This window comes from Dendroctonus ponderosae, unplaced genomic scaffold (genome assembly GCF_020466585.1).
Source record: "Dendroctonus ponderosae isolate FM_Combo_2020 unplaced genomic scaffold, Dpon_F_20191213v2 Dpon_F_20191213_4, whole genome shotgun sequence".
In the NCBI taxonomy this organism is placed as follows: domain Eukaryota; kingdom Metazoa; phylum Arthropoda; class Insecta; order Coleoptera; family Curculionidae; genus Dendroctonus; species Dendroctonus ponderosae.
The window spans coordinates 11,518,053-11,538,834 of record NW_026018611.1 but is presented as its reverse complement, the minus strand read 5'-3'; the positions used below and the strand labels follow the sequence as shown (position 1 = coordinate 11,538,834).

At 34.1% G+C, this 20,782-nt stretch overlaps 1 protein-coding gene across 4 annotated transcripts in view; it reads right to left on the bottom strand.

Annotated features, from left to right (window-relative positions):
• The window catches only part of LOC109542114 (diacylglycerol lipase-alpha), a 155,092-nt gene that overhangs the window by 27,347 nt on the left and 106,963 nt on the right, over window positions 1–20,782 (bottom strand). For all 4 annotated transcript variants that reach the window (XM_019911172.2, XM_019911174.2, XM_048665505.1 and 1 more), the window contains 5 exons: window positions 16,306–16,501; window positions 16,011–16,246; window positions 15,740–15,953; window positions 13,174–13,403; window positions 11,149–11,378 (listed from right to left, as the gene is read on the bottom strand). In XM_019911172.2, coding sequence (XP_019766731.2) covers window positions 11,149–11,378; window positions 13,174–13,403; window positions 15,740–15,953; window positions 16,011–16,246; window positions 16,306–16,501 — 1,106 coding nt within the window. The remainder of the gene's footprint in view (window positions 1–11,148; window positions 11,379–13,173; window positions 13,404–15,739; window positions 15,954–16,010; window positions 16,247–16,305; window positions 16,502–20,782) is intronic.

Below are 20,782 nucleotides of genomic sequence, written 5' to 3'. Positions count from 1 at the left end.
CAAATTCTGTCTAACAAAGTGCATTTGAATGATTTTTGATCTGTAAAAAGATACCTATAGCTAACAATATAAGAATTCAGATTTATATAGTTGCCCCTCTACAATTTGCTCAATGAGTAGAATACGCAAGGGCGGATCCAGCTTTCAAGTCAGGGGGCTCATCAAGTCAGGCTTGCCAGGTTTATCGTTTTAACAGTAGATCTACCATTTTCGGGGTAGGTGTAAGCCTTGTTCTATGGTGCTACCAGAGATTAGTAGACTACTAATATCTGGTGCTACCGCCTTACCGTTAAGCCATAAGAATCTACCGTTAAATGTTACCTTAAATACTTTCAGAAAATGAATGTCTTTATTATATTAATATATCTAAATTATATAATTTGAGTTTTTTTTTTAGGAATTTCTGTAAGACGTAAGTAAATAGTGGCTCCAATAAATTCTAAAAAGCCACTCAACAGGCAAATTCACATTTCGATAGTTTCTGTGTCTATTTGAAATCCTTACAATGGATTTCATCATTTCATGCTGATGAGATTTACTCATAGTAGTGCCATTAATAATGCATTGTTCAAATTTAGTTGCAGAGGGATTTTCAAAAACTTGATAACGAATGGAGAATCCTTAGAAACTCTGATTTTCGAAAAAATTATAAAGACGACATCTCAATAACATTATTTTGGCTAAATGTACAAGCTGAGCAATATCCAGATGGCACTATGGTGTATCCTCTGCTTGCCCAGTTTGCATTCCATATGCTGAGTTTGTCTCATTCTTCTGCAGGTGCAGAAAGGAAGTTTTAGCAAATTAATTTGTTGAAAACGAAGCAGATAAATCTATTATCCACCAATTTTATGGTTGGTCTTATGCATTCGCAAGAATACATAGGTTGCAGAGAATGCTTCAATTTAAACATAAAAAGCTCTTCGAATATCGTAATAGTAACAAGTACAAAAGGTCTGCTAGCTTTTCTGACTCAGAATAAGTTATTTGAATCAATTGAAAAAATAAAACATGTTTTTCATCAAGTTATGATATATTTTTAACAATATTTTAGTCATAATTTAGGTAGTTACGTAAAACTTATGTACAAAGGAATGATTATTTTTCATTGCTCGTTTTGGCAGCTGTGCTGCCATCTATCTTCTCATGTGACAACTTTCCAAAGAGTAGTACAACTCGGTTATTTTATTTCAATTTTATGTAAATTGAGTTATTAATAAAATATTTTGTTCAATAGGCGATTTTTTTTATCAAAAGTACCTTCAAAAACCACTTTAAAAAAATCGAAAAACAGAAATTTAGGGGAAATAAATTATCTACCGTTTTATTTTTAAATCTACCGTTTTTTCCTATCCATTATACCGCTTTCGAAGTTCTTCGTCTGGCAGTGTTGCATGTAGTAGAGATTCAATGAGGATATGCTTCAATTCAATTAGAATTAGAATTGTATTATCACAAAACGAGTTATGCCTTCCTTCTCTTCAATTGGCATTTGTTTGTGAACGTAAAGAAGTGTCCGTCCAGTTAAGCACTTTGCCATTGAAGCTCTAAAAAAATCGGCAACAAGCTGGTCCGAGAACTGGTGCAAAAAGACAGCAACGGATTCCACCGCTCTCAATGGAGCGCGCAGATTGAATGTGGATCTTCTCTTTAGATCACTTTTGCACTACACACCCAGCTGTTTCATGGAAATTTACTTTATAACTCAGTTTCATAATAAAAAGCAAGTTTCGTATTCCGTTGGAGCATTGAATGTGGAACGACGGCTCTACACATTATATCCAGTTTTAAAGACTCAAAGTTTCATAAAAATCGACGAAAGTCCGAGACCATTTCATTTAGCATGAAAAAATCTATTCTGCTCGTTGATTGGAGTTGTTTATATTTGACTGTAAAACCTGTTTTGTTCACGGCGGCCATCCAAACTAGTTTAAGCTAGAAACTTGCGTTTGGAAATATTTGCGTGCGAACAACAGTCAACAATAAAAAACCGGAAATCGAACTGTAAATGACTCATCCAAAGGGACGATCAAATAAACAACTATATTATCACGTTAATTCGGTAGTTCGCTGCCTTCGGAAAGTGGTAAAATCCTCAATATCGCTTGAGATGTTTTTTCCGCAAAGGTGACTAAATATTCGGGTTGGTATGGGCAGTTAACAAAATAATTCGTCAGACCTTTGTTCATAGACGGCATATACAGGATAATTTGGTGTCAATAAGGCAACTGCGCTAGTTTATCCAATATCCGCAGAAATATTTTTTTGAGAATTAATCGGTAGAAAATGGACGCAGATAATAGGGCGCCAGCTTGCAGAAAGCTGGTAAAAGTGATTTCTAATACCTATATAAATCCTTTAGCTTGAACTGAGTTTAGTTTTTCGAACAGCAACTGAAGTTGATGGCATTTCTGATTTCTCTTTATTTCTTCTGTTCATTTCGAATAATTAAACTTTTGACTAAGTTTATCTAATACTAAAGAATGTTTTTCTTTCTTTTCAGGTGGCACAAAGCAGCTTTCGGTAAGTTTGGAATTACTTTGCCCCTGGTTGCCATGTAGATGGAGTGCTTTTACTCCTATGTTATTGACTTTATATTTATTCGACAAGGAACGACGAGGGAAGTTCTGGATTCTGGATTAAATTTTGAAATTTTTCGAATTTTCGTTCTTTAAAACTAATTTAAACTCAGATATTATACATTAACAAATGAGGTTCTCTACCGAAGACTCTTTTGATATGTAAACTTTTGATATGTAAATGTTATGTTCTGAACTAAACTTTTTATTGTTTTGGCAGCTAATTTGCGTTTTTAAAATTGACTTGTGGACTGTTGTTATCTGAACTTTCAAATTTAAAACATTCTAAATGTGAAATGAAAGTCGTTCTGCTGTGAAGTACACTTTATATGGTCATCTAAGTCTAAGATAATGATTTATATTGCAAGTAATCACTCAATGGTGTTGTTCCTGGTAATTATCATATTTTGGCCCTTCTGGAATTCGATAATAAAGAGTTACGATAATTAGTTAGTGGTGTTTTTTTTCAGAAATGCCTTCTACTGCCACTTTTCGATGCTCGAAAGTACAGTATTTTCCCATTAGGCAGCGTATTGAAATGTTAATGTATGATCAAAACTGGTGTGATTGGACACTTTGTGTAAATATTTGGGTTATTGTTGGTTATCTGTTGATCAATTTTAAATGCTTATTTGAATCAGCTTTCTCAACCAAAACAAGAAAAAATGATAAACTTTCAAACCGCGAAGTGGTTGAAAAAGACATTTCCGATAGAAAATCCATTAAGAACGTGTTAGTGGAGGGATTTATAGTTAGTAGAAGGAGATAGGATATTTATAACGGGAGTAAGTTTTTTATTATCGATATTCAGAGCTCAATCTAGAAAATAGATAATTTTGCTTCTCTGAATTACACCCTAAATTAATCGGTTCTTGTTTCCCATGAGGGATAGCAAGTGTTTGAAAAATTGGAATCATTTTCACTCCAATATTTTGGATTTGATTTTTGAGAAACAGTCAGGTTTTAGTAATAAAACGAATTCAATCTGCTTAAAAATTCTTCAAACTCAAGGTATCAACACTAGTGTTTTTCTGTTGTGAATACTTTTTTTGCTGTATTCAAATGTTAAAATAGCGCAGAATGCAGGCGAAAACGCCTAAAGGTAGGTGGAACTTGTTTATTGCTTTGTGATGGTTTAGCGGATAGCGCCTTAAGAGGCTGCAAGTGATCCCGGACTACTTATTTAGATATTGGCCGGTTTTCGCCAAATTTTACACTCTAAATAAATTATTGTCTCCAAAGGATTCGTGCTAGGGAATTTCAGCGGCCAGGATCTGTCCGATATATATTGTAGAGTAGATGGCAACCAGGGTTGTAGTTTTTCTTTGATAGCTTTCACGTTGCTCGCATGTGCAAATTTGTGGATTTTATGAGGCGAATTTTAAATAACGGCATTTTCAAAATTATAGCTCAGCTTTCTAGTTATTTTAGTATGCTATATATTTTCCTATGCGTAAATATGTAAATATTTCAATTATAATTTGAATATTGTCACCTCGCTAAACGCACGACTGTGATGAAAGAAAGGCATTTATAGCTAACGCCCCATTCTAACAAACAAAATTATTGGATTGATTTCAGAGRTGATCCTCTTTTGAGGCATTCAGCTGCAATTAAATATTACTTTATTTATCATGTACACACAAARAAAGACACTTAGAGCAAAACYACAAATGAAACAAATTACGGCCTTAAATGTCCTGGAATTTTTTTCACTGAGAATATTTTACTTGGAAAATCGTCTATTCGGCATTCAAGTCAAATCATGAATGTCAACTTCGTCAACGAATATTAATTTAGGGCAGAAAGACCGATTGGGTCGATAGCCTTTTTCTGTAGGAAATAAATATTATTTACATTATACAGTGAAAGCTCTACTTGCGGACAGCTCTAATAAGCGGACATCTCTCTTAACCGGATATTTTTCTYGGAACCGAATTTCGTCATATGGGTTTCAATGTAAACCAACCACTTTCTTATAAGCGGACATTCTATTAAACGGACGCGGACATGATCATACGGAGTTACAAGCGGACTCGAACCTGTAAAACGCGGTCTATGAATAAAACCATTATCATAAATAAGCGATTTTCAAGCGGGGAATTCTTTCACATATTCCGTAATTGCCCGTTTAAGATGTTAAGATGTTAAGTTTCGAGCACATTTAGAGAGTGTTTGTGAACATGGCTCCGAAAAAAAATGCGTTCCTTAAAAGAAAAAATGGAAATCTTAAATGCTTTAGATCAAGAAACAGTGCCCGTTCGAGAACTAGCAAGGCGATTTAAGATCGGAAAAACATAAGCGGCAGAAATAACCAAAAAAAGAAGATATTAGAACAAAATCACAAATCGACAAAAGAGGAGTTTTCTAAAAAGTGATGGTCTTGACATAGATAAAAAGAGTTTAGACATGGATACGGGATGTTGCTTGGCTACAAGCCGGAGGACGCAGATGAGACGCAGATGAGACCGGACTTTTCTTTCGTGCATTACTAGAAAAAACTTTCTAACATTCAAATCTGAGAAATGGACCGGCGGTAAGTTCTCTAAAGAAAGACTCATCATTTTGTTTTGCGCATCGATGGCTGGTGAAAAGGAGGATTTATTAATCATAGGAAAATCAGCTCGCCCTCGTGCTTTGAAAAATATTGCCATCCAAGATTTGCCAACAATTTGGAAATCAAACAAGAAAGCGTGGATGACTCAAGATATTATGTCAGAATGATTGTTTCAGTTCGATAGAGAAAAGAAGAGTGTTTTTATTTCTAGATAACGCAGGATGTCATCCTCGTGAGGTGAAACTGAAAAATGTCCAAAGTTATATTTTTGCCCCCAAACGCCACTTCTATATGTCAGCACTGGACCAAGGCATCATTAAAAACTTAAAATTTTATTATAGAGATCTTATTCTATAACACGTGTTAATTTAAATTAACCCTTCCAAGTCTGTGTCTGAGGCGTCCATTAATGTATTAGAGGCTTTATATTTGATAAAGACGCCATGGAATAAAGTAAATTCTGCAACAGTCAATAATTGCTGTATAAAAGCTGGATTCAAGAAGATAGAAGGATAAATTCCACAAGATTCTACTCCAGAAGATGAGCTGCCTTTGTCATTCTTAGCTGGACCAACGCGTCATGCTAAATCCTGCAAAATGTGCAAGTCATGAACAAGCACAAGGATTTGTAAACATGGTGCAGACTGAAGAGGAAACGTTTCATCCTGATACCACCGCCCTTTCCAAAACGGAACTTTCCATGAGGAGTGATGATGACGAATCAGAAGAAATGTTGGCAATTGTATCCGATGCTTCACTCATAAAATCGTATGATAATGCCTTAAATGCAATTTCCCTTTTAAAAATATTTTCAAGCGATGATTTTATTGCGTTTCAACATCTTAAATGAAGCTTGAAACCTATTTTCAGCATTGGATTATTCAACAAAGATTTCAAAAAACGCGCCAAACTAGTATTATGGAATATGTTAATAAACCGGCACAATAAGTTCTATGTTGCTATGTTGAAAAATGTTATAAAACATATATAGACAATAAAAAAGCTGAAAATAAATATTTCTTTTTAATTAAATACATATCTCTATTATGCGGACACCTCCCATAACCGGACATTTTTTGTGGAACCGTGACTGTCCGCTTTCACTGTATATATATTAATTTAAAATTTTTGTTTTTTTCACAAGATTGCACACTCTCTGGGATTGAACTCGTTTTACTCCCTTGCTATTGCCGCTATCCAATTTGAGGCAGGAATATTTTACAGCTACTTCTTTGTGCGTTTTGGGGGCTTTTGGAACTTTGAAATATCTTGAGATTTAACGAAGTTAAGGGCAAAAGAGTGGAGTTATGCGCAAATGGCACAATTGAACGGTTGTTAACATTCAGGGTTCATTATTTCCCAAACCATTGCCAATGTCGATTTTGTTCAAGACAGCCGAACTCTAGCGAACACTCATGGCAAATGCGACCGCATTTTTTCGTCTTGAAATATTACCAACAGTTCAGGAGTTATAGGAAAACAAGTCTGCAAATAATGTGGGTGGCATTTTACGTGTCTAACTAAAATTCCATTTTCTCCGAAACTGTATACGAAAACCCTGTTGATTAAAAGTGGAATTTTGGTCGAAATTCGAAAATAAGTGAAAAATTTGCACATTTGCGATTTTCAGAAAATTCGAATTTTTAAGATTTTCTTAAGAAAAAGTTTTAATTTTAATTGGGTTGCTTCTAAAAATACATTTTGGGGTTAAAAAATCTTGGTGCGCCACTTTTTACGCCAAGTGTATGTGCTTTTAAAACTTTTTGCATTTCTGAAAAACGTTCATAATTGACCGAGTTACAGGGTAAAGAGTGGAAGTATATGCAAGTTTGAGAGTTTTATCCTTGCCGATATTCAGACCTTATTTCCTTCTAAACTGTTGCAAATGCAAATTTGTTGATAGACGGTGAATCTGTGAAACCATCTCACGTTCTATTTTGAAAATGCGTTAATCGAGGTAAAAATTCAAAGTATTTTGTTCGGAAAATCGGTTTTTCAACCCTCAAATTATCATAACTTCCAAGTTTTCAACCGTTTGCTATTTTCCGAGATGCAGTTTTTATAGAAAATACTACGTTTTTCAACAAATTTCAAAATTTGTATTAAATGAAACTCAATGAGTATCATATAAATGAATTTTGTTAAGGCGAACATTGAATAACTGGCGAAACGGACAATGATTAATGATGACGAACGGAGTTTGCTTCAAAATAATTGGGAAGTTGGGCGGAAGTACAAACGTTAAATACACATTCATCAGTACTCTAACATTTAATCTAAAAATATAGTTTCATAAAACTCTATATAATACTCCATTAATTTGCCATTAAACGTATAAAAAATTACTATTTGTTTCCGAATAATATGATATAATATTGATGAAAAAAGCCCTATAATGGACCCGGCCCGTACGTTAAAATGAGGTCCGATGAAAAAATTCGAATTGAGTACATGCAAACGAGTCATCACTATTACTTTTAGCCATCAAAATAAATAACAACTTCGAGTTTCGGTATTTTCTTCAAATATTAATCGGATATATTCCGTACTTGCAAACAAAGACAATTTGCTGCTATTCAGGTTTTGTTCCCGAATTGCTTTCTAATTAAGAGGCGAACAATACTAACAGAAGTTTTTCTAGACCTGTTGTAAACTACACACCAACACTGACAACAAAAGTATAACAAATCTAAGGGCTTTCACATATTGGCATTTCACTTTATACTAAATCATGGACAGGTACAGTGAACGGCAAATGTATAAATTAATTTACTTAAAAACCACGTGTTTGGTTTCGGACAATCGCTTAGGCCCATTTTCATCAGAAACAGGGGAAACGCAGTTTGACGAAACTAAGTTTATGTTAAACGCCGAAATTAAACGCGTTTAACGGCGGACCGTTTTCACCAGCGCTTCGGTACGTTTCACAAACTGCGTTTATTGAAACGCAGTTTGAGAAACTGGAAACACTGACATCGTTGCAAAAGTGAGAAATATTACGATTCTCATCGCAAAATCATCTTATCAAGGAACCATTTGGCTCCATGACGTCAATAACCCGTTATCAAACCCAAACTTTCTGCTCGAACTAACCGCAAAATTTTAAAGTTTGCTTTGTTTATGCAAGGTTTGTGCATTCGTGTATGGCTTATGACTGGTATACACGTTTTTATTACATTTTCTATTTAAAAAGTTACTTAAACAAATAGAAAATTAAGTCCTGAGGACGCCCTTTCAGATCCTTATAAAATTCATTGAATAAACAAGGCAAGCGGAGGAGTCAGGAAGGATTTTGATGGGTAAACAGCTTGGCTGGAATCTCACAAAACCCAGAACGCTAGAAAACCAGCTCTATCGCGGAGCTCACCCTATGTAAAATTGGAGGTATTGTAGTTGTGCTGAAACCCTTAAAATATCCAGCAAAAATTTGCATGCATTCTGTGACATAAAACCGCAAAGCACCAAGAAGTTGGCTTATCGGCGACACAATTACAGACAGGACAGACAAAGTACATAAGTAACAATAAAATATTCGTAGACTTCTTCGAAAATTAAGTTATAAACTGGCCTACGTGCCAGTTCTATTATTATTTTTCGGTCGACCGACAGCAACAACAACAATTCTTTACACAGTGAGGTTAGATCAAGTCTTTAAACTTTAAAGTTTAAGCACAAACTAAGTTTAAGGTTCTGGTGAAATCCGTTTCGCGCGTCAAACTGAGTTTCAGACGTTAAACTGGTTTAAGATCGCTTGATGAAAATGGGCCTTAGACTTGCCGATTATATTTTAATGCTTACACATAGTTTAAAATTGATCGCCATACACAAGCGACCAAAAATGTCAAGAGATTATTTTGAATATTATTTAATTCGTTCTGATCATTTTTTTGTTGTCACTTTATTGGCTTATGAGTCAGGTATGCAACTAATTGATCGCCATTTGAGCGTTTTATGTAACACATAAGTAAGGAAATATTTAAGACATAAAAGAGTAGTACATCAATGCTCGTTTAAAAAACTATGCAACTGAAAACAAATTTCGAAGAGCAGATCAATTCTGCTTAAACTAAGCAAGGACTCTTTAAATAAATTTATGATTGAATATATTTCAGCCGCTCACTGTATATTGATTAAATCATGCATGGTAGTTCATGTATTTTTCTGAGAACTGCCGACTGCTTTGTTCATGGACATGTAAGCACAAATAAAAAGCTCCAAGATACTCAAAATATACTAAGCGATATTTGCTTCCTGAACAAAACAGTTGGCAACATTTTCGGGAAAAGTGGTTTCACATGTTACTTTCATGCATTTACTGGGTCACTGAAGTATATTGACTTTAATTTTACCTCCATCTTTTTTCATACTTTTGTCTGCAAATGTAAGAAAAAGATATTAGTGATTTTCGATCGGGAAGTGAATTGCTTGATAGTTCCAATGCCCACATACATGCATATGTAGCAAACCAAAGCTAGCCAATTAGTACCTAACAATGTTATCACGTTGCTAAACGGGATACTTATTAAACTAACTATTGATAACGCGTTAAAAAAATGGTGTATTAGCATACAATGTCGAAAAGAGAGTAGTACAAAACTTTTCGGTTCGTATTAAGCAACTAGCTAACTTATATCAGTCTGTATTACGGCCGAGCATTTAATGTTGGACAGTTTCGGAAATAATAGGTGCAGGATGGGCAAAATTGGTCGTTCTTATGGATGATTTCGGAACCCGTAGCAAGAAATTCAAGAAAACGGCATGGGGTTAAGAGCCCGACTTTTACGAAAAGATGAAATAGCACATTTCAATTTATCTTTTGCTAATTTGCTTATGAGATACTGTGTACAACCGAAAATTGCTGATTTCGACTTTATTTTTAAGCTTTTGTTATTGGAAATTAATTAAATTAATACATAATCATATGTACTGTATAAGTTATATAAGTCGAAACATTTTCGAGATGTTTCAAGAGAGTCAGAAGGCAAACTTGTGATTTTTAAATCGAACACCCTGTACATTTTGACGCTATTAGATAACCCTGTCCTTCTCCAGATTAACCAGAACCATTAGTGTTTTTAGCAGTTCCCGAAATTAATTAAAGTATTAAATGAATTTGAATTGAACTGAAATAAATCAACGGAAGAAATACATAGATACTTCAACGAAAAACCATTAAAGTCAACAGAAACTTCTGAGCAAGACCGCAAAAATATTTTAAAAAACATTAAAACGAATAACAGACAATTATCTTAAACAACAGAAGAATACATGATTAAAAAGATCGATTTAGAAGACATGGGACTGAACCACCTAAGATTTGCGGACGATATTGTGTTGGTTGCAGACAGAATTGACGAGGCGAGAGAGATGGTCAGGCGGTTAAATGGTGCTTCGGAAACAGCAGGTTTAAAAATTAACTTTAGTAAGACCAGGTTGTGACCAACTTGGTAATGAACGAACGAATACTAACAACAGGGAAATAAAAAACTGCATTTTTGTTTTCTGAAAAATCGAGCTCAGAACGCTGTTCCAAAAGCGGATTCGTGAATTTCTTGCTATGTTTTAAGAAGGAACCCATAAAAGCGACCAATTTTGACCACTCTGTACATTTATATAACTTCTGGAAAGTTTATTATAAGAGGTACGCAAAACCGCTAAATGAAAAAGTTGTAAACTGTGAAAAGTTAACAAAAAATAAAAAGTTTTCTAATTTCTAATGGAAAACCCTGTACATTTTTGGAATAGTTGATAGAGCTTTTTTTTGGTTTAGCCATGGGCAATTGCTTTTAATTATCTAATGTACTGACGGTTGTTTGAAATTATTACTTATATTTTTTAAACAATTAGCTTACAAATTCGAATTTCAATTTTCAACAGATCTTTATCTAATTATTGCTAAACTAAAAAAGTAACTGTCTAAGAAAAAGTGCCATTATGCTCCTGCTAAGCAGAAGCATTCTGTATTAGCAAACATGATTAAAGCGTGTTAGATTAACCAAATGTTGAACTTACTGGCCACTGGTCGGATGATGTCGCACCACATGTATAATTCTACCAGGAGGATAGAGAGGCTGATGGCTCGTTAAAGCAATGGAACTGTCCGAAGGATGAATACCCATACATCTGGCGTTGTGTTTACTTCGCATGTACTCCGACACTTCTGTTTCTCCAGTGGACATCTCCACTGCAGAAGTCGGTTGAGAACAGCCGCAACATATTATACTGCACGTTATTGTTTTCCACTGAAAGTTCATTAATATACAGTGTGTAGATAAAGCAAAAAACAAATATATTGTTGCAATTTGGAATTTTACGTGAAAATGCTCTTAGAAGGACAAAGGAAATATTGATTATCATAACAACAATAACAAAAGTGGTTCGACACACAGAACAATCTCAACAAATGCACCGAGGGCTGTAGCACTAAAAGCAACGATTTGACAAACTTGTGTTTTGCCTGGTAGTCTGGTACAGATGATTCTTAAAGTACTTTAAGTTTTCTTGAAGAAACAAGGTCTTCATGAAGCCAAATCGAAAACTCTTTCATAAGTGTTTTTGGGCCAGCAGAAGAGCATTTCTTCGTATTTTGGGACGTACGTACTGTCAACGACCAAGTCCTCATAAAATCTGGGAAGTCGCTTATACAGGGGGACCATGTACAACATGATGGTTGTCATTAGATTTATGTATCTGAGGACTAAGCTTCGCACTCCGCTATGAAAGAGTTTGTCATGACAGGTTTTTTTCTAGTATCTCTCTCGTCGGCCCCTCCACTGAGAATCGTGATTTATCCCAGTTTGTTCGACCAGCTGTTTCCATTTTGTTCTGTGCTCTGCATCTCAAAATGCTTGACAAAATGAGCAACCGGTGTTTTGTTGAAGTTGATCTAACCATCTCGTTGGCCATCTACCTCTTGCCCTTTTTCCACGAACATTTCTAGAGATGATCAGCCTCTCTAGGTTAGCCTCACTTCTGCGCGCCACGTCCAAAAACTGCATACATATTAACGATAATCTGGCTTCTATCCTGAGCTCATTCAAAATAGAAACATTTGTGCGACGAGCTCTCAGATATTCGCAACATTCGTCGTGAACACCGCTACTCATGGCCCTCTTTGCCATCCCAATGCGTCTTCAAACTTTTGCCTCGCAGTTTCCATTATTAGTTATGGTGGAGCCTAGGTAGTTAAAGCTGTCTAAGATCGGTCAATTGAACGGTGTTAAATCTATCGACTATCATTAATTTGATCTGGACTTTGTTGACCTTTAACTTCTCGTCTAACAAGTTCTATCATTTCTCCTTCCGTTGCCGCTATGAGGGTGGTATCGCCAGCAAATCTTAGGCTGGACATTGTTTTGCATAGAATGGTTAACATTTTTTCTGAATGTATGTAGTTGGTCAAGTCTTCTTCTCAATCAATGGCCTTCTTATCGTATACAAAAGTCAAATGCAGTGGTACATTTTACCAAGTATTTTTTCGAATAAAAGTACGCATTGTCTGCAGGCGGTCTGCAGATGGTACTGAAACGACTCGATCCTGGTAGTCAACCGAGCCGTTATTATTTTCGTTAGCTGCTTATGCAGATGCGATAATAATAATAATGTTTCTGCCTTCTTTCTTATAAAGTAGGATAACTTCAGCATTTTGCCACTTGGTTGGGCTTACCCATGACCGGCGTTGTTCAATAACCGACGACAGAAAACCAAAAAATAGTAACTTTACGCATTTTACTACCGATATTTTTCAGAAGCGAGGTCACTAGCAAACATCGGTTTAATTTACTTCTTACTTTATTTGCAGAGAGTGACTTTTTCTCAAAAGTATGTCATTTGAGTTCCTAAAATCGAATTTTCGTAGAATTTCTTGTAGTAGTTATAACAAGGTCTTAATGGAACCAGAGGCATATACTTTAATTGAATTTTGTAATTCTCATGTGTAATTGTCCCTATCTAGGGCAGTTATTATAATAAAACAATAAAAATATAAATAAAAATTAATTTTAATATGGAAACCGTTTCGCGTTTTTAGGAACTTACCTTGGGATCCACACTTCTTTTGATCGCATTAATCAGATCTGTTCTCAGTGTTTCCATTTGATGCAACCCTATTCTAGGCACGACGTCTTTTCCTATAACTACAGACACTGTAAATTCTTTGGTATATTCAACAGCTGGAGCCGATAATAATCCACCCGGCGGAGAGTAGCAGAAACATTGCAGAGTTGGGTAGATTTGTCGCATGAGGATGCCCAATATGCTTGCTGTGCCTGGAAATATTGAGAAAAACCGAAAATAGTTTCATATAAAAATGCGAGCCGGTTTCAATGAATTAAGGAAAAGCGGCGCACTTAATAAATTATGACATATTTATGCCATGTATAATGTATTATATAAGCTTTCTATATTTGCAATCCTGAAAATCGCACCTTCCAAAATAATAAAAATTTTTGCAAAAAAATTATGTTTTTAAGCACATTTATTTTACAAAAATATTTATCTGGGCACACATCATGCAACGTAAGCCTTCAAAGAAGCAACCAACCCTTTTTTGGCGCTCATCACCAACAAAGTTTCATTTATCAAATAGTAAAAATGCACGGAATATAAGTATTTTTTTTTCAACTGCTCGGAACGTGATTATAATATGTATAATAATGCGATTAGGTACTAATGTATCGGTCCTCACAACCAACATTGTTTTCCATAAGAAATACAATACGACGAGAACATTGCTTTAACATTAACTTTTTAGTTTTTCTGCACTTTCAATGTGTGAAAATTCGTTACTTTTTAAAAACATCTTTAATAGTCTACAATATTATGTTGTCACATGAGTAAAGTCATTGTAAAATAATTATTTTATTTTACTAGTGTAACATTATGGGAAATATTTTGAATTTATTCTACTATAACTTCCAAATTATGCAAAAAAGAGTAAAATCAACAAGCTTCAGGGTTGTGAGATTACACGGAGGAATTTCCTGATTTTGCTTAACAATTTGCTGAAAATATTAGCGGATTCCGACTGTGATTGCGAAAAATAAAATTTATTTGTAGCTTTCTGTTTTGTTCGCTAACTGTTTCTAAATGAAGTATTAAATTTAGTCTTCTAGCTTACAAATCAGTGAATTTTGGGGGCCGAGGCTGCAATATTTTTCGCAAAAAAAAGATTCCCGAACTTATCAAAACTGCTATGCTATATCTACAGCATATACATACATATTTTCGACTAGATAAATCATCATTTTTAAAAATTTGTTGTATTTCGAGATTTAATGGGTCAAGAAAAACATTATAATTTTAAAACTTAGTACTAATAAACGCACGTAATTCTTAATCTAGCAGAACTTTGAAAAATGATGCCCAATTAAGATGCTAGAGTTCAATCGTTGCCTTATTTTCAACTGGAAATATTCAATTTTTTAAAGCTTTATCTCTTTTCACAGTTTTTAAGCCTGGGAGAGTTTATTGCGCATTTAACAAAGCTTATATCCAGTGTAATTATTTTACAGAACTACCACAAAGCCCGCCAAACTCACACGCTTCAAGCAAAGACCACGAAAGCCTAACTCTAACAATAGTTCTTACGTTACTTTGCACATTTTTCTATTTGCTATTAAGAAATATTATGAAAGTACATTTTTGGTATGTATTTGTATCCAAACTTTTAAGCTATCGAGTAGCGGAATATTTGTTTCATGAATGAAATGAAAATGAATGAAATAATTACTTCTCATTAGTGTTTTTTCCCACTAAAATTGAAAAAAAATGAGAATGTCCATTTTACATAAGTAGAATATATTACAAAACATTAATGAGTCTAATAAAAGCAAAGTTTAAATGAATATTAAAATCCTATACAGTTCTAATAAAAAACGTTTCGTTTGGTATTTCTATAAACCGTTTACAAATATATAACTGGTTATAATTTGTAAACGGTTAGAAACTTTTGTTATTCGGTAATTCTTTTGGTCTTGAATCAATTTAGCATCACATTTATAACACAATTCTCACTATTTCATAACAATTGCTGACACTGCTAGTAAGACTTAACAGTTGACCAAAAAGATTGCAAGCAATGTAAAATTCATCTGTTTAAAAATACATAAAGAATTAACGTTTATTAGAAGTTTATTTTAATTATGATTTAGTCTTGTAAGGTTTCGGAGGACCACATGATCTAGTATAGCTCGTCAGATTTTGCCTACCGGACAAATTCTTGCCCGAGTAGATTTGCATTATGAGTAGCGACTTTCCTGTTGTGAATATTTTGATCATCTTTCTTGAATTTAATTCATTTCATTAAAAAACATTTCGTGCACTTTTTTCTCATCATTTTTATATTTTCCATTCTTTTATTTGTAAAAGCAGTTTAATTCTTTCAATTAAAAGTGTGTTATTTCATGTGTGCTTTCTTTCGATGTTTATGTGTTTGTGAAAATTCTATTTTATTATTTCAGTGTTGGATATTTTGCCGTTATTTCAAAACATGCATTGCTTATTATGATTATGATTATTATTACAATAGAAAATGAACAAATATTGAACTCTATTTGTTTACTTGCTTTTACGAATATGATAAATGTAATAAAAATTTGTTTACCTGCTCCTAAAGAATGTCCAACAATAACAATTTCGAAATCTTTAGTCCCCCGTTCAGGTTTTCTAGCTCTCGCTCTTTCTATCAGTTGCTCTTGCTCGATTTTCTCCAAAATATAATGGGCTGCTTGTACCATGCCCTTATGACCTGTCCAGTCTTCTCTTGGTGGATTTAAAGGTATCGTTTCACTCTCTGCATTTAGGTCCGTTAGAATATCCTGCAAACGTTACGCCTGATATTTTGTTTGCAAATTTAGAGAATTTGCTGTTAGCACCTTCATAGACAACGTTCCTCTAATACTAATGACAATTTTCTTCCTATCATAATCTAAGGCAACGAAAAACGGAGTTTCACCAACATCCACATGATAAGTAGCGTATATAACATCAATATCACCCAGATCGCTTAGCTTTTTAAGCACCGAGTAATTGCACTGACAACAATTATCGTCGACGATCTCTGGATCAGTTTCGCTATGCTTTCGACATGGAATGCAACAACAATGAAGACCTAGAATCAAAACCGTTTATAATTAAGTTCATTCACTTAAAATCATTATCTAAATTCACCAGTGCAGAGACGACAAACTCCAGTTTTGTTCATCATAACGAATATGGGCCAGCCATAAGCTAAAACAGCAAAATGAGCGTAGTGGATGACGGTTTGGAATAGGTTCAAATCGGCTCCATCTTCATGTAGGGACAGAAATTGGGTTCTAGGGGTAACAGCCACTCCGCTCAAAAATTCATATGTATCGTTTTTGCGCTGAAAGAAAAACAGACTTTTTAGCCATTTTACTAATGCGTAAATTTCTAATTAGTGCCTAAAGTAAGCTCTTAAATCTAAGAATATACCTTACAGCGCTTCCACCTAGACGACTTTATATATGGAAGTTAAATCATCATCATCAAAGTGGAAATCAAATATTTTCGCCCAATTCAATTGATCAGCAATCAAATTAAGGTGAGAGTCATTAATGAGAATTAACAAAAAGAGCAGGACCAGATTAACCTCGGGGCAGACTTACCGAGCGGTAGGTCAGGAACATATCAAGCTAAAGCAATTTCTGAAACAAAAAGCTAAACGGAATTATGATTAGCCTGAAAGTTCCCTTAATTCCACAGAAAGCATCTAACAGAACTAATGCGTAAAAAGCTGAAAATTACAACAACAAGAAGAGAATGTAATTTTCTCGTGTCAATAATAAGTAGCTGCAGAACAAAGTGACTGATTGACAAAGTGAAGTTGTAACCCGCATCGGAACTAGACCTGAGTAACACTGTGTTGAGGTGCGCTATTGAGTTCTCGCCGCTCTCTGAGTTAACTCATCGGTTAAGGAGTTATAAATCATTTTATCTAAAAAACGGTCATCAGAATTTTTTTGAGTAACATTTTACTACTTTATTCAAGCAACTAAAAAAGTCATCTAGATTTTCTCAGCAACAGAACTGAGTCCAAAGAAAGTCGGAGAGTTTTCCTGTAAAATCGATCTCTTAATTTTTTCCATTAAAGATTCAGTTTTCCAGTATTTTACAGTAAACCGTTAAGAAAAACGCGTTTTTTTCTGTATAGAGACAGTGTTGTTTATAAATATTGACGCAAAACTGAAAAAACCCCTGTTTCTAAGAGTTCTCCAAATAAATGATTATAAACTTTCGCTTTTTCAGTGCGGGGAACTATTTTTGGAAAAAGACCCAAAAATAATTATTAATGTTTTGTCCTTAATTCAAAGCTGAAAAAAGTTTTCCAAAAATTTTTGCAAAGCGGTTAAGAAGGCGAGTGTTCCACTAAAATGTATCTTATAATTTTTCACAGAAAACACCTGAAGATTGTCAGTATTTTAAGTAAAACTGATGCAATTTTTGCGTAGAAAGAATTGCTTAATAGACCCTTGGTTAAAACTGGAATGATCTGAATATTGAAAGGAACTATAAAAATCTCCAGAGCGGTGAGGGCGGCGAATTTTCCAAATAATTTTTTGTAAACTTCTGAAAAACAACTGAATAAAATTATTTGGTTTTTGTGCTAAATGCGCAGCTGAAAGGGATTTTCTAAGGTTTCCTGCAAACCGGTGAATAAAGCAAATTTTCTTATTGAAAATTTAAAATTGATTAAAAGCAAAATAATTTTATTTTGCTGAAAAGACCGTATTACTGTCAGAAAATAATGTTGCTTTTTTGCGTTTTCGGTTAAAAACTTTTAGTTTTGTAATCGGTTTTGGAGAAAACCCTAATGGTTTTCGGAGAAAAACTGGAGGAATTTATTTCCGTGTTTGTCCCGAATACGACGTTGAAAATAGTTTTTGTGAAATTTTTACAAAGCTCTAAATTTACCTTGTAATTTTTCGTGTAAAAAAGGCCTCCAGATCGTCAGTATTTTAAAGCAAAACTCTACAAAATAGAGCGTTTTTCAGTGAAAACTAAAAAGCCACATTTTTTTAACAATCTCTACAGTCAGAGGAATGGAGGTGACGAGATTTCCAAATAATTTATTATAGACTTTCGCTGATTCTGTTCGTGTTTTGATAGAAAATTATTCGATTCTTGTACAAAATTTGACGCGGGAAAGGGATTTCAAAATTTTTTACAAAGCGACGAAGGATTCGAAATTTATTTCAGAATTTTTCACGAAAAATACCTTAAGATTGTTAGCAATTTTAAGTGAAGCTTTTAATAATATATTTTTATAAATTTTTGTTTTTTTTATCTTTTTATAAATAATTTTAACTTAAGAAAATTGAGCATTTAGAAGAAAGAGTAACTTGGTTAAAACTGGAGTTCTGAAATTTTGAAGAAATTTCAAAAATATTATTAATAAATGGTCCTGAAGATAAATTTTAAAACAAATAAAAATTTGCGCAGCACTGCGCCAACTCATAAAAATTCACTCAGTTATCCAGGCCTAATTTGAACTATAGGTTCAGAAGCTAAAAGCCATAGAAGATATCTTCAGGTTGGCAAGCCAAACCAGGCGGTCTGAGGTTAGCGTCAAAATGTTCTTATTTTATTGCTCTTGCTCCTCTGTCACAATTGAAGAACTATTGGAAATAAGTGAAAAATATAATTCGCCCATAGAAAGCCCAGACAAAAATTGAAAATACCTTCCTCATAGGATTATTAGCCTGTATTATCGAACCTCAAACCCTTATACATTTAATGGTACGGCGTAAAATGTTTATTTGCAGCATTTTATCAATTTTAATTCGAGGTAACTTTTGTCTAAATTTCCCGAATTTGGCGATTAAAGCAATTTCAAAGGCAATAGCATTGACTATTATTATTTTATGTAAAAAATGTGTAAAGGTAGATGTATGCATTGTTTCTTGCCAAAATGGACATAATAAACCTTAAATATTTAAGTGTGGCTTTATAACCGACCTTGATTTACTTTTACTTAACAAAATGGACTCGAAGATAATCAGAGTGGACTTTATTTCTTAATTTTAACTTCATAAAATTTTGTTAAATTTTAAATACGTTTGGGGAGGATGCGACGGATTCCGATGAATGTTATAGTTAAATTCCAAAAATTAGTTTTATTTTTAATGAGAATTTTTGGAGTGATTGATTTTAAAAAACATATCGTGCGTGCTCTCTTAATAATACACCCAGTGAGCACCAAAACTGTTCATTTTTAATAATAAAGTAATTTTTATTGAATGTAGAAGTTAGAAATTCATATAAAGTATCCTAAAGCATAAAATGCAAACTAGCGAGACGCTTGATAAAATTTGAATAAAAACACAATGTGTCAACAACTAACAGTTTTTTTAATGCAGCTACACTTCAATTAGCATTTTCTAACGATTCAAGAAGAAATGTTGAAACATTAATGCTCCGAATGAAGCATATATAAAATGTTCAAATGTTATTTCAATACACTTTTTCCACCATCGTACAAGTTCAGGATATGGTTCCCTGATATGCAGTCTGAAATGTCTAGCCCTCGAACAAACGAGCGATTCAACTGGAAGATAATGTCGGCTTTTATCGCAAAATGCTGTAGATCGAGACACTGATTGATTCAGTCCGCCAGACAAAACAATACTTGTCTTTTTAATGGACTTCAACAAAACACAGGATTAGCTGTAAGTACAGCATAAAACTCATAGCATTTTTTTAAACAAATTTTTGTAAAAACGCTGAAATTGAAACGCTAACTAAAGTTACTGTTAAACTTCTTGTGATATCATCAATGGTTTGTTTCCAGCTACTGATTTCAGCGCCGTTTTTTTGTTGTTTCTTGTTGCCCTTGATAAGAGAGTTACAACTGTCAGACAGAAAACCCTAGAATAACAAGCAACGTTCTTACTTTTAGTCCTCACTAGTCTCACTGCAAATGAAAAACTAACAAGCTCCCATTTGGCTATAGCTAAAACAGTTGTAAGCAATAAAAAAGAAAATTTGCCTGAATAGAGGCGCTGTTATGTACCAGTTCCAAAGTAACTCAAAAGAGATGAAGAATTTACAATCTCACTACTTCGGCCTCATTTTTTTCTTTCTATCCTATTCATCCTATCCTACATCATATACTAACGTTTTGAAAAACGATATTCGATGGTAAAAAAATCTGGATCTGCTCTTTAATCTTCAGGATTTACCACAGTAGAATTAAAGAACGGGCTGCAGTATTCTGTTTTTTTTTCTAAATTCCGCTCCTATCGGAGATTGGACATCACCACCACTACCTGGACCCTATTAATCGCCCGCCTGAAGAGTTTTGCGAATGTGCAACCAAACCACTTCCCTCAACTTGCGCAGCCAAGAGATTCTTCTTCTGTCAATCGTTCTTCTGCCTTTGATTTTACCTTGAATAATTAGCTAATGGATGTTGTATATATCTCCTCTCAGAACATGCCCTAGATATTCTAGTTTTAGATTTTTTATAGTGTTACTAATTTCTTTAACTTTATTCATTTGACGTAGTATTTTCTCATTCGAAACCTTGGCAACTCCATGGTATTCTCAGAATCCTCCTTTAACAACACATTTCAAATGCTTCCATGTTCTTGATGTTTTCTGATTTAAGTGTCCAAGTCTCCATTCC